Source organism: Lottia gigantea, assembly GCF_000327385.1.
Source record: "Lottia gigantea unplaced genomic scaffold LOTGIsca_3, whole genome shotgun sequence".
NCBI lineage: Eukaryota > Metazoa > Mollusca > Gastropoda > Lottiidae > Lottia > Lottia gigantea.
Window position 1 is genome coordinate 1565353 of NW_008708986.1, and position 15756 is coordinate 1581108.

At 29.6% G+C, this 15756-nt stretch overlaps 2 protein-coding genes across 2 annotated transcripts; one reads left to right on the forward strand and one right to left on the reverse strand.

Annotated features, from left to right (window-relative positions):
• Window positions 1-2822: 2822 nt before the first annotated feature.
• LOTGIDRAFT_209276 (hypothetical protein) lies at window positions 2823-5948 on the forward strand (the record flags this gene model as incomplete). Its single annotated transcript, XM_009057119.1, has 2 exons — window positions 2823-4029; window positions 4218-5948. The coding sequence occupies 2 exons, from the start codon at window positions 2823-2825 to the stop codon at window positions 4643-4645; spliced, it is 1635 nt and encodes a 544-aa protein (XP_009055367.1). The 3' UTR covers window positions 4646-5948.
• A 2262-nt stretch (window positions 5949-8210) lies between these two features.
• Window positions 8211-15196, reverse strand: LOTGIDRAFT_104920 (hypothetical protein; the record flags this gene model as incomplete). Its single annotated transcript, XM_009057120.1, has 9 exons — window positions 8211-8762; window positions 9171-9277; window positions 9669-9782; window positions 12531-12684; window positions 13343-13468; window positions 13766-13914; window positions 14074-14229; window positions 14441-14548; window positions 15010-15196. The coding sequence occupies 9 exons, from the start codon at window positions 15194-15196 to the stop codon at window positions 8211-8213; spliced, it is 1653 nt and encodes a 550-aa protein (XP_009055368.1).
• Between the last annotated feature and the right edge of the window lie 560 nt (window positions 15197-15756).

Here is a 15756-nt window from a genome sequence, read left to right on the forward strand (position 1 = left end):
CTAAATTTGAGCCTTTAAAACCATGTGTTGCAAGAATTATTCATGATTGAATGTTAACAAGACGACTCATCAATGTAAAATACTCTGTGATATATAGACAAGACAAATATAGGCAAAAAGAGTAAAATTCCAAATTTGAAGTATGTTAAAAGGAATTTTGCTATTTCGTGCATTTCTAGTATTTCTGAGAAGACTATTTACATTTATTCAAGATTAAAATCAACCCCCCAAAATGGCACATCTGTTCCTTCAGGGATGTCATGCCTATCCTGTAGTGCCTTGGGTCTCATCTGTCAGAATTACTAGATAAAATCTTAGGGAATTTCTGTCTTTAATAATTTGCATTAAATATGGGGAACCTTGGTGGAAAAATCTAAAGCTAACCCTTTTCAGATTGAACCATAAACCTACATGAAGATGATTCTCAGTGAGATATTTTGAATATACTAGTAGCTAGTTGTCTCTTTAATCTGATGTCATATGTCCTTATTTCCATTGGGATTAAAACCTACTCTAGTAATTTTACCTGTCACCTGCTGATAGTGGGAAAACAAGAAAGATAACTCTAATGGATGATGAGTCATGCCAGAAATCAATATTTTAACAAGCTTCTTTTCTTACTTGAACTTAATCAATATAGACTACATGTGGTACAATTAACTCTTCAATGTATTATAATTCTTCTACTGTCACATTAGTCATCAAACATCATAGGTTTTAAGCCATGTTTGTCATAATGAAGTAAATAATTGATCTTGTAGACTATGTTAATCAATCTTGTTTCTAGAGATGTGAAAATATGAATTGAGTATGAAATATGTCAAATATATTTTTTCTTGTGCTCTATTGGTTATAGCTTGTTATTTTGTGGATATGGTTATATGAATAGTAATTTTGAGATTAATGCCTTTATATTTGTTATTCAATTTCCAACGATTAGAATCTATGTTGGCAGTCTGTGAATATTGGAATATATTTGATATCATCATTAAATAATGTGATCTAAAATAAACATATTCCAACTTGTTGCTTCCTTTGAGCTTGACTACTTTGTTCATGATCCAGAAATTTTAAAAACATAACTTAAATGAAACAGATGTTAAACACAGTAAACAGTTAAAAGATCATTTTGTAAATCGGCCATAAAGAAATGATTTCTAACTGAAGATATTTATGTCTTGTAAACCTCTTCACAGTATGTACAAATGTGTGTATTTAGTCCAAGTTTTCAAACAAACTGAATTATAAATTCTTATTTAATCAGTGTTAATGGGGTACGAAGGAGTTGTGTTATCTATTATAACCCACTGTGTTTTACATTTGATAAGACAGTGAGGCCTGACTTTGATGAAATGACTCAGTTTCTTCCCAGACACAAACTTCACATACCTTTTCTACCTCCACACCTGTATCATGGTTGAAGAGTTTTAACTTAGCTTGAAATTTGAATTTAAAGTGGCATTAAACAATACTGATGTAATTTCCTGTTAAAGTCTTTAAACTCTTGTTATGCATTTAAAGTGGCATGAAACAGAAATAATTTTTTGCCAATTTGAAAAAACATTTGACCTGAAAACAAAGCTTTTCTTAAATTACTGTGAAAGGGACAGTTGAGTCATGCTTTTGACTAATGACACCTTATTTATCAGAACAGGAATTTTTTTAGCTCCATGTGTGTCCAGAATTATTCGCGTTTGAAAGTTAAAAAGGCGAATATAGGAAATAGGAAGACTATTTACATAGATTAAAGACGAAAGTCAGCCCCCAAAAATAACACATCCGTACCTTTAACTCCAGCTTAATACTTTGAACTTTAATGTTTGAGGTAGCTATTTGTAAAATTGCTTTAATCATAGTCTTACTGGATATTTGATAGGTTTGAATTACAATGACATATTTAAAGAGACTAGTGTAGGTATATTATGAAAATTTTAGTAAATGTAGATTACATTTGTCAAAAGCTTTATTATTTTTTATCTATTATAAGCTCTATTTCATAAAATTTCTGTAAATTTCATTTCCTAATGAACTGTATATATTAGATATAGTTATGGACAGTCTAACTGTCAATTGTAAAAAATGAACATACCACATGTTGAGTACCTTTAAGTGACCAGTAATGTCTTACTAACTGAAATTGATATTTTGGGCGACATGTTGGTGACTTATTGAAGTTATAGTGAAGTTGATTTGCTGTGAAATGGTGCCCTTACATGTTACTTGAATGTTGTCAAGTAATACTTTTCTACCCTTACATAAATCTTGATTGAAGAGTAGTAAGCTAAAGACATGACTTTTGTTATTTGACCTAACGTCATTAGTCAGTCGAGAATATAGATAGAGGTTGAACTACAAGATGTTTGAGTATTTTTATCAAACTTAAATTACTGTTTTCTTTAAACTTGAATTTCTCTGACAACTTAATGAGCTCCAACATTATTTATTTCAACCTACATTTTTTCTTCTTTGAAAATAAATTATGTTGTAAAAAGAAAAAAACACCTTTTTGTTTTAAATAAATGTATGTGTGTGGTTTTAAGGTTTTAAAGATGATGTTGGCATGGAATAATGTAAATATTGGCATGTATTTGAGCCTATTATTTAATTGAATCATTCCAAAATCGGTTGTCAAGTTGCTTTTTTAGTCTGAATTGGGTATGAAAATCAAGAATTCTGTAGGTTTGTAGATTTTACTATTTTTGACAGTTTACATCTGATTGGAATTCTTCAATGCCTGGCTGATTTTTTTCTGATTTGGAAATGTAATTTTAAATTTCATATATATTTCTGTATTTTCAGATAGTAAAGTTTATTAAATAAAAATGGATGGAGGAGAGTCAGTAAGGTCAGGTCGAAGTGAAAGGTCAGAGAGATCACATCGTAGTCATGGCAGTGCGCATCCACGACATCATCGTCAATCGTCTGGACGATCAAGTGGTCATCAAAGTAGACGAGATCGAGAAAGAGATTATAGAGATGATCGTTCAGTAACTATTCAAGCACCAGGACATGGATCAGAGGTGGAAGGTGAGGAGAGAATCCAAGTTCAAGTTATACCACAAGATGATAATTGGGGTGACAATACCACTGCCATTACTGGTAATACAAGCGAGACTGGGTTCTCTATGGAAGATATGCGGAAGTTTGCCAAGGAGATGGATGATGGATATAGTGTAGGATTTGATTGTGCTAGATATGTTGGTACTGCCCTGGCAGCAGTATTAAGTATTTTTGGATTTTTATCACCAATAGCTATGATTGTGTTGCCTAAATTGGGTATTTTTGACTGGAAGAGTGACAATAATAAAGGTGAAGATTCTTTGCAATGTAAACCTGAATGTGAAGGACTTCTTATAAGCTTTGCCTTTAAACTACTTATACTGCTTATAGGAACTTTTGCTCTGTTTTTCCGACAACCTAAGGCAACTATGCCAAGGGTATTTGTATTCCGTGCTGTTGTTTTATTCCTTGTGTTTGTGCTAACTTTTGCCTTCTGGCTGTTTTATGGTGTACGCATTCTAAAAGAAAGACAAACTGAATACTATGCTATCGTACAGTTTGCTGTTTATCTTGTAGATAGCTTACTGTTTATACACTATCTTGCTATAGCATTGTTAGAAATTCGACAGCTACAACCACAGTTTGTTGTCAAGGTAGTTCGTTCACCAGACGGTAAATCACAATGTTACAATCTAGGATTACTCAGTATTCAACGAGCAGCTGTTTGGATTCTAGAACAGTATTACAAAGATTTTGAAGTGTATAATCCATATTTAGAAAATGCGACCAAGAAACCTGCTAAGCTTACTGGCTTTAAAGTTTATGATGTAGATGGACCCAATCAAGCTAATCAACAAGGACGATCCCGAGCTGTATTTGCTGCAGCTGCAAGAAGAAGAGATGCTAGTCATAATGATAGGTTCTATGAAGAGGTTGAGTATGATAGAAGAATCAGAAAGCGGAAAGCCAGATTGATAGTTGCTGCAGAAGAGGCTTTCTCTCATATAAAAAGAATGCAGGAAGAACAAGGTTTGTATATGTTGATAATATTCAAGATATGGTCCTTGAAAAAGATGCAGCAGTCTTATGATTTGATTTGCTTTTCTATAAAGCTTTAAGGTTTAAATTAAGGTTTGGAATATTAAAAAGCTGAAAATGAAATGTTTCCTTAAACTATTCTATTTTAAATATCATATGATTACTTTTGTGTTTTTTAGGACCAGCTATTCCAATGGATCCACAAGAAGCTGCTCAAGCTGTTTTCCCATCAATGGCTAGAGCATTACAAAAATATCTTCGTATCACCCGTCAACAACCCCGATATACCTTTGAATCAGTGTTAAACCATTTGGCTGTATGTATCGGACATGATATTAGTCCTCGTAGTTTTGTAGAGAAATATTTATCACAGGGAGCTGTCATAATGAATGATAAAGACTATAAATCTATACAGAGATGGGTGCTAGTTTGTGATCAGTTGCTGACTCGAGAATGTGAACACGGCACTATTTTTCAACTTCGTCAGGGAGAGGTGTCTTTATTATGTTCCATACGTAAAATACCACATTTCAGTCTTACAGAGGAGGTGATTGATCCTAAAAGTAACAAATTTGTGTTACGTCTGAATTCTGAAACCTCTGTGTAAAATTTTAAGATGTTTTACAACTTTCTACAACTCTGTGTAATACTGTATGTATGTATATAAATGTGCAATTTTTGTTTGCGGTTGTGATTATATGTGATGCAACGATTTAGTCTTTACAGCTGATGGTGTTTTTCTGCTGGAAAATAAGTACAAGACTATTTTATACTGTAGTGCTTATATTTAGGAATATTCTGATAACTTGAATGGTCTCTTTCTGTACAGATATAAGCTAGAGTTCACTGTTCATTAGGTCCACTCATTGAAATATATAAATGAACTCTTCCACTTACACATATTTTGCATGCAATAGTTTGGCATGGTTTGTAGAAGAAGAGATCATTAACCAAAGTCATATTAAGACTGATATGGGCCTCTGCCTCTTTCTGACTCTAAATGTCATCAGAATTTATTCAATATTGGAAATAAGGTGAAAATTTTGTACTAAATATATGTGGTTGTTTATATCTGTGCATTATGTAGCTTTTGTAGCTCCAAGTATATATGATAAAAAAAATTTTGATGTGTATTTTTTTTTCCTAAAGAAGGATGTTTGTTTTAAAAGAATATGATGACTGAGTGTAGATATTGATGTTTTATCATTTTATCAGTGCAAGGGATTAATTTGCAATGACCTCTTGAAGAATATGCATATACAAACTTAATTTGCAATTACAAACTTACTCAATCAAAATGGTATATAGCATTATTTATCAACCAAATTATAATCAAGACCTCAATTTTTCTTTATAATCATTTTCACGTAATACATAGCAGTAGACTAATTCACTTTTATATTCATCCAACTTTTTTAGTCTCATATTCATTTTTCATAATTTGTAAATTTTTGATCAAAATGATGTTTCCAAATATATTTTGTATTCATTTGCACATTTTGAGACCTCAAGACTCAAGTTATGCTGGCTAAAGTCAAACAAATTTAGAGCAACTTGTGGCATAGTTATAATGTTTGCGTCTTAGTATTGTTTGATTTTACAGTCTGATCTGTCTCAAAATTAGTGTCAAATAGTCATATTTGGAGTAATATTGTGTCCTTTTACAAACTGTGTCATCACTGCAATCTGATCAAAATCTAGATAACAATTTCTTCGGGAGTGGTTTAACCTTGGGTTAAAAGCATGAAATCTTTAAATTGCTCTATCTACTATTGAATCAGATTGTCAGAGCTGCTCATTTGTAAAATCACCCTTATATTAACGAGACTGCAAATTGAAAGTGTCATAAATTTTAGTGCTTTAATTTTGTTTTCAACAATTGATGATATTTTTAACTTTTTATTTGATATATTTTCTTATTTCTTGTATATTTCGTACATTATTCCTGAGTGCAGAATGTCAAATTGGGTCAATGTGAACCTTTTATTGCAAGCGTAGTATTAGCTTTACAACTCTTTCTTTAAATATTTTATTTTTGAAATCTTGGATTATGATCTCTTTTAGTGTGGCATAATATTTTTTTTCCTTTCAATTAAGTTCCTGTTTAGTTGAATTTATGAATTGAAATTATGTTTCTTTCATCTTTAAAAAGGGTTGTTTATTCTCTTAAAAATCAGAAGATGTTATTTTATACAGCTGACCAGTGTATAAATCTCAATCAAATTATGTTATAGGTTTTTCTTCATAATTCATAATTATCAGCAGATTTTGAAAAGGTTCAAAACCGTATATATATTTTCATTTCATTTATATGTCTATTCCTGTATTTTTATTTCATTAATATTGATGATCCACTTAAATCTTTTAATGATATAAGAACATATTATGCAAGCCTCAAGTACATACACACAGTCATACCTACAATGTCAAGCTATTCGAACTTTGAACTTATACCTTGACTGCAATGGCCACTATTCTTCTATCATGGAATGCAGCTATTTGATTGGATTGTAGGCTAGCAAGGCCTTAACAGAAAGTCTGAGCTGAATGTTTACAGAATTTTTATCCAGGCTCTTATTGGCTGTATTTTCATTTATAAAATTCCATGATACAAGAAAGGTGACTAATACAGTCAAGGTATAAGTAGGAAGTTACATTGTATAGATGGCATGAAGTATGATTGTGTATGTTTGTGTATCTCTTAATCAACTTCTTTTTTAGAAAAACAACAATTGTTAAGACGAGAAATCAGAATGGTGCAAAAGAGAAACACCCTAAATAAATATAGACTCTTGTACACAATAAATCAACTTTCTTTGAATTCCCAGAATTTTTTTATCTCAAAATACATCATTCAGATGTCATCCTTCTTCATTGTCTCTTGTATATTGAATCTTTTATAATGCATATATGTATATCATTTTGTTAAAAATGATTTCTTATATTGGGCTTTGGATTATTTTAGTTTAATTTTTTATGATTTGTAATAAAGCCAATATTAGAAAGTTATAAATTTGTTATTTTTCTTTATTTTTTAGATTTCTAATCTGACATCTTAAATAAGTTAACAAACATTAGATTTCTGGAAAACTACAGTCAGTTGAAAATTTCAGAAAAGTGTGTATAGTTGGTATAGCAAACATGATAACCATTTTGTTGAATTGCTAGGTTTTAAGTGGGTACAGTACTGGATCTGCAAAGTCTATTTTTATTGTTGAGGTTTTTGATGGGATTTCTATATTTGTTGATAGGAACTCTGAATGAAGACATGCCATATCTGTTTTGAATGCTATAAGTGGATGGCTTCACCTACATAATAATTGCCTGTGCAATCCTTATTTCTCTTACGTGTTTATCCTGTGGGCTCTCTGTGACATGAAAAGATCAAATGATAGTGAAGTATAAAAATTTAAAAAAAAAGCTTTGCTTGCAAGCAGTATAAAAAACACAACAATACATATACAGATAATGCTTATGAATATTATTAAGTAAAATAATTATTAATGCAAAATTATATCATTAGGTTTTGTGTTATTAGCACTCTATTCAAATTAGGCAATCTTATATACTCTATTATGACAAATTATTACATCATGTTAATGAAATTTTGTAACCATTAGGGCCTTAAAACTTATCTGAGAGGGATAATACTATAAATTATGAACTTATATCCATCTTGTCTTGATGGACAATATTATCAGTTATGTCTATTTCAAGAAATTTTGAAAGTTTTATATCCATGATAGACAAATTAACATGTAAATAGACAATGTTATATCCATGAAAGACACCTACTTCGTGTTAACACAATAGATGTTTTATCCATGGACAAAAGTCTATCCATATACCATAATAACTCACAGTTTATTTTCAAGCTCAGGCTCATGTTTCGGGTTCTAATTAACTCATATATAGGAATGAATTTTGGTAATGGTATTTTCAGATTACTATGATTAATATATTTACTACCAATCCAAAAATCAGTACTCCAATTTCATTTTCAATTTTTCCACAGTTTTGTGATGCTTCTATACTTGTCTTATATTGATGAAATTCTTAAAGACGCAATTCATAACCAAATATTACAAATTCCAATTAGACATTAACTGTTAAATCAACCGACCTGTCTTTTCACATAGACACACATTACATAGATTATATCACAGTTAATATTAATATTTCAATTTATTATTCATTTCTATTGACGGTCGAGGTCTGTAGATGGAATCGGTAAAGGTTTCCATGTGGAACATTGGATTCTCCTTGCTCAAATCATATTTAACACTTCCATGTTCTAAAATATTGAATGGATCCATCCAGGTTGGTAAACATCCACATTTAAATATCAGTCTAAATAGATACGACACAAGCACTAAAGTCACGGTAGAGGCTACAAAAGCCAGCACACGGAATGGAAATCCTTGTTCTCCACGCTCGTAATCATACAAAGGATAGTATATAAATGGTGAAAGTCCGAGCGTAGATTCTCCAGCACCTATTCGAAGCACGACGCCTGCTATGAAGGCCATTACAGCACCATAGCCATTCAAGTCAGAGAAAAAAAGAGAACAAGTTAATTGTGGTAGAACTATAACAAATACTATATCAGCAGCTAGAACAAACAGTCCCCATATTGTATCAACATATAGAGATATGGCTGTAGCCCCAGCTCCTATTATAAATATAAATATTCTCTGTATCCATATTAACTCTGTATCACCAGCCTAAAATACAATAAATCATAATGTTTATCATCTGATTATCTTGTCTGTCTAATTTCTATTGGAGAGAGGCAATACAGTGTTTTAAGAAGGAAATCTTGCCAGGACAGTGGTATCAATGAAAAGACACCTTTCTTGTACCTACTGTGTCTTGAACTTTTCCCTGGAGAATGGGAAATGTCATTATTTGTAATTTTATATTTATACCCGTTACTACATCGTTAGTATCTACAGGCAATTAGACATTATCGTCTTGTCTTGTCTTGGCAAAATATCCCTTGTTGCACACTGCATAGCGTTTCTCTTCTACAGTAAACATTTCATCAATGCACAGTCTGCATCACACAGCTCCTTCACTTTTGATGATTTACAAATAAATCTGTTATTCATAAAAATTAAAAGAAATCTTACATTTTTGCGAAGAATAGGTTTATATACATGATGTGTAAACATAGAAGATGAGCCAAGTATAGAACTGTCCATTGATGACATCACAGCACCACATACAGCTCCCAGACCTACAAAAAACACCAATGATCTATAAACTAAATGAAAATGTTTGTTATCTCAACAAAAAAAAACATGTCATCATGTTTTTGCTGCAACTATGATTGAAAGCAGCATCCAAAGATCCTCTCTACCAGCTGATCCTAGATCTAACTTGACAATCAATCATCAATAACCACTAAGCAAGGGTCTGATGTAATACTGAAGGTATGAGTAATATTATCAGTAGAATAAACAATCTTCGACAGACAACAGAGGGGAATTCAATGGCAAAGACTAAGAGTCCCTGTTACACATAAAATATCTTTAATGAATCTCTTTCATTAGATTCAGAATGTTCTAAGTTTTCAAAAAGTCTAACCAAGCTACAGCCCACAACAAAATGTGACATAGAAAAATTACCTATAATAGCTACTGGTGCTGGTGTAAATTCATTAATAACTAATGGTAATATCATACTACTCTGGCTAGTATTGGCTGGATTAATTCCTGATGTTATACTAACATTTCTCCAATCTGAAATATAAAATATAACATAACTAAATAATCCTGATGTTATACTAACATTTCTCCAATCTGAAATATAAAATATAACATAACTAAAAAATCCTGATGTTATACTAACATTTCCCCAATCTGAAATATAAAATATAACATAACTAAATAATTCTGATTTTATACTAATATTTCTCCAATCTGAAATATAAAATATAACATAACTAAATAATCCTGATGTTATACTAACATTTCAACAATCTGAAATATAAAATATAACATAACTAAATAATCTTAATGATATACTAACATTTCTCAAATCTGAAATATAAAATATATCATAACTAAATAATCCTAATGATATACTAACATTTCTCAAATCTGAAATATAAAATATAACATAACTAAATAATCCTGATGTTATACTAACATTTCAACAATCTGAAATATAAAATATAACATAACTAAATAATTCTGATGTTATACTAACATTTCTCCAATCTGAAATATAAAATATAACATAAGTAAATAATCCTGATGTAATACTAACATTTCTCCAATCTGAAATATAAAATATAACATAACTAAATAATCCTGATGTTATACTAACATTTCTCCAATCTGAAATATAAAATATAATATAACTAAATAATCCTGATGTTATACGAACATTTCTCAAATCTGAAATATAAAATATAACATAACTAAATAATCCTGATGTTATACTAACATTTCTCCAATCTGAAATATAAAATATAACAGAACTAAATAATCCTAATGATATACTATCATTTCCTAAATCCAAAATATAATATATATCATAACTAAATAATTCTGATGTTATACTAACATTTCTCAAATCTAAAATATAAAATATAACATAACTAAATAATCCTAATGATATACTAACATTTCTCAAATCTGAAATATAAAATATAACATAACTAAATAATCCTGATGTTATACTAACATTTCTCAAATCTGAAATATAATACATATCATAACTAAATAATTCTGATGTTATACTAACATTTCTCAAATCTGAAATATAAAATATAACATAACTAAATAATTCTGATGTTATACTAACATTTCAACAATCTAAAATATAAAATATAACATAACTAAATAATTCTGATGTTATACTATCATTTCTCCAATCTGAAATATAAAATATAACAGAACTAAATAATCCTAATGATATACTAACATTTCTCAAATCTGAAGTATAAAATATAACATAACTAAATAATCTTCATGATATACTAACATTTCTCAAATCTGAAATATAAAATATATCATAACTAAATAATCCTAATGATATACTAACATTTCTCAAATCTGAAATATAAAATATAACATAACTAAATAATCCTGATTTTATACTAATATTTCTCAAATCCAAAATATAATACATATCATAACTAAATAATCCTAATGATATACTAACATTTCTCAAATCTAAAATATAAAATATAACATAACTAAATAATCTTAATGATATACTAACATTTCTCCAATCTGAAATATAAAATATAACATAACTAAATAATCTTCATGATATACTAACATTTCTCAAATCTGAAATATAAAATATATCATAACTAAATAATCCTAATGATATACTAACATTTCTCAAATCTAAAATATAAAATATAACATAACTAAATAATCCTGATTTTATACTAATATTTCTCAAATCTGAAATATAAAATATAACATAACTAAATAATCCTGATTTTATACTAATATTTCTCAAATCCAAAATATAATACATATCATAACTAAATAATCTTAATGATATACTAACATCACTCAAATCTGAAATATAAAATATATCATAACTAAATAATCCTAATGATATACTAACATTTCTCAAATCTGAAATATAAAATATAACATAACTAAATAATCTTAATGATATACTAACATTTCTCAAATCCAAAATATAATATATATCATAACTAAATAATCCTGATGTTATACTAACATTTCTCAAATCTGAAGTATAAAATATAACATAACTAAATAATCTTAATGATATACTAACATTTCTCAAATCCAAAATATAATACATATCATAACTAAATAATCCTGATGTTTAATACTAACATCACTCAAATCTAAAATCTAAAATATAACATAACTAAAAAATTCTTATGTTATACTAACATTTTCCCAATCTGAAATATAAAATATAACATAACTAAATAATCCTGATGTTATACTAACATTTCTCAAATCTGAAATATAAAATATAACATAACTACATAATCTTAATGATATACTAACATTTCTCAAATCTAAAATATAACATAACTAAATAATCCTGATGTTATACTAACATTACTCAAATCTAAAATATGATACATATCATAACTTAATCATTCTGATGTTTAATACTAACATCACTCAAATCTAAAATCTAAAATATAACATAACTAAAAAATTCTTATGTTATACTAACATTTCCCCAATCTGAAATATAAAATAACTAAATAATCCTGATGTTAAACTAATATTACTCCCATCTAAAACATATTAGATATCATAACTAAATAACATTTCTGAAACATAATATATATCATAACAAAATAACATTTCTGAAACATAATATTAGTTAGTTTGTAGGTTATAAGGAGACTTTGTACCAATTTATTCATGAATTTTGTCTCGTCAAAAGTGACATGTCGCTATGAACTATTGAGGTGCTAAAACCAAGTACATATTGTCAAAATCTTTCATGAAACTTTCCAATAGGATACCTACCAGCACTAGTACTGATGATACCAATTAGAAATGGTGGAACAGCAAACAATAAACTACCGAATCCAGCCAACACTGATAACACTTTAGCTTCCTTAACACTTCTTACAGCTAACACTCTCTGGAAATATGACTGCCAGGGTATGGTTCCCAGAATCTACAAATAGTTAATATAAACATTGAGGTTTATAGAATATTAAGATGAGGCTAGATTAACATAAAAACATATTTCCAGTTTCCTTGTAGTAAATTTTATGGCTGTAAAATGCTCTTTACAAATCTTTTTTGCTCTGTCTCTTACAAATATCTTATGCCACTGTCTACTATCAAATTGTAACTTGTTACTCTTCCATCACCTAAAAATTCTGTGACTGAAACAAAATAAATATTAAAGGGAATATTTTCGGGGGTTGATTTTGGCCTGGAATAATGTAAATAGTCTTAAGAAGTACTTTAAATGTTAGAAAATACCTCAAAATAGTAATTTCTCTATCTATTTCAATATATGTCTTTTCTCTAGTATAGCATAGTCTAAAACTGTTAACTTTTAAATGCAGACAATTTTAGACACATATGGATTAGAATGTTTAAGTTTTGACGGTAGCTGTTACTGATAAGTTTAGCTAAAAAATCCTGTATCTGAGACTTAGTTATAATTGGTCAAACAGATGGCAAACCTGTCCCTTTAAAATACAGCAATTAAAACTATGTACATGTATAAGCTCCTATTCTTCGGTTTCCCCCCGGCCAGTCACTGTGTGAATATGAAAATAAGATAGATGATGTGACCTATTAAGTTAGTAGTAGTAACTTACCATAGCTATAGCTAAATCTACCCAGGCTATAGAAGCCATAGGTTCAATAGATCCTAACCATTGTGATGATGTCTCACCTATATTACCAACTGCATCATTTAACATGGCAAATGGAATAGCTAATATCTACAAATATAAGATGGGACAAACTATCAACTGGTAGTATGCTTGTATGGACCATATATTGAAGAACAGTTATTACTTCTGTTAACAACAATTATATTTCCATTGCACATCTGTGACTGTTATAGTTCCAGAAAAACTTGACTTGGTTATGACACCGTTATTTCAAAAGCCCTTGTAAAGGGCACAGTATTTCAGGAATCACAGGAACCATAGATGCAAGAGACTTAAATGATGTACATAAACATAGGCTAGGAAATCTTTGAATCCCTATAAAAGCAATATCTAAACAATACCTACCAAACCAAGGGCAATAAAAAATAACTGTACTAAATCGGTATAAGCTACTGAGATCATTTGTCCTATCATAGTATATAGTACTGTAACACCAGCTGATACTAATATAGATGTTAATACATCTAACCCAATGATTACACTTATTGTTGTACCTTAAACATAACAAGAACATCTTTGTTTTATTTATTACTGGATAAGAAGAAAAGCCACAGCAAACACATTTTGACAAACAAAACAACAATACAATTCAAAATGGTCTGTTATCAATAATATAATTTTTTTTAGAATTTTAGAAACCAGTAAATAAGTACCTAAGGCATTTAAAATGGATGCTGTCCAAAATAAATCTCCAGTTAAGGTGGCTAAATAAACCAGAAAAGCTGGTAATCGACCAAAATTCTCTAGAATAGGTTGTAACATGGTTATATACTGCCTGTCTCTCATTCTACCAGCATAGATCAATCCTCCTGGAAAAAGATGAACATTTGGTAAGCATTACCGTTCTCTGCCTTCTGGGAGTGATTATTTTTGTGAAAAGTTCATTTTAATACTTTAGTTTCTTAATATTCTTCTAAAAACATTTTACAGTTCTAATCATTCATGTGTGGAAAATACAGTCAAATCAACAATCCTGCATTTTGATCTTGAAAAACCTGTTGATAGATAAGCTATACTGACCGAGTATCAAACCAATACAGATAGCAAATGGTGAGATAGTCCATGCTAAACCATCTTTAGCTATAGATTCACTTGTTCCATTTATAAAACCACCACCTACAGCAGTTGCTGAAATATACAGTATAAATAGGATAGAGTTGTGTACCAAATAAAAGAGATCAATACCAGTGGCTATTTGTGGTTTTAATCTTAGACTTAAATTTTCATACACGGCATCAAAAATATATGATGAAATTTAGACGATCGTCACTCTTAGGGCATGATTGACATTCTTGTGATATTGCCCTGTATATCATGACATCTGTAATGTCTACAGACAAGAATACTAGCACTATTGTTCAAGCTTTTGATTTGCAGGAGAATCATACCTTGGGCACTAATGCAATGGTTAGAAATCAAATCAAATTTTGATCTTATTTCACATTCCATGGCACCTTCCTTGGTAGAATAGCAGAATATGAAGCATTGGCAATGAAGTAATTATAGACATACAATGCAAGTGTATCCAAAATTATTCTCCAGCGATCATGGAAATCATTGATACTGCAACAAAATTTGAAAAAACTTACCTATCATAGTAAAAGTACCAACAATACCATGTAAACTACGACCAGCAACAACTGTCAATTCACTAGTAGTATTGTTTATATTGTCTTTATCTTTATATTTGACAAACCTTGCTGCTAATATACCCACTAATAATATAACTAGATAAAATACCCCAATAGATATTATTCCTGGTATATTTAAATCCATCTTCAGCTACCTTCTGAAATATATACAAAAATTGTCACATAGATAATCCATCTGATTTCTATTTAGCTCTATTATTCCTTATTTCTCCATGCAAATGATTTGAAAGGAATTTCAGATGTTCATACTAATTTGTTTTTGGAGTATGCAGTATTATTTTTTTGTTCGAAGTCTGTGGTTCCTGTATATCCAGATTAGATCAGTGCAAATAGAAGATTTCTGTTTACCAAAATTAGATTAGAAAACTCCATTTGAATACGTTAATTTCATATCAGAATATCATATTGACATACTAGCTAAAACTGTTAAAATATTCAGATAAATATTACTTATGTTTGTGATGATGAAGGATAAAATGAGAACAAGAAAGATATAAAAGGAAAAAATGTCAGGAGACTTTTAGTCTAGGTCAACTGACAACCTAGAAATTGGTGACAATAATTAATGATGACATGCTTATAAATGGGATTGACTAAATTATCCAAAGGAATGAAGGTTTCAACATTAATACTGATAATCCAATTTGATATTACAAAGAGAAGTTTCATTTCATCACGATAGTT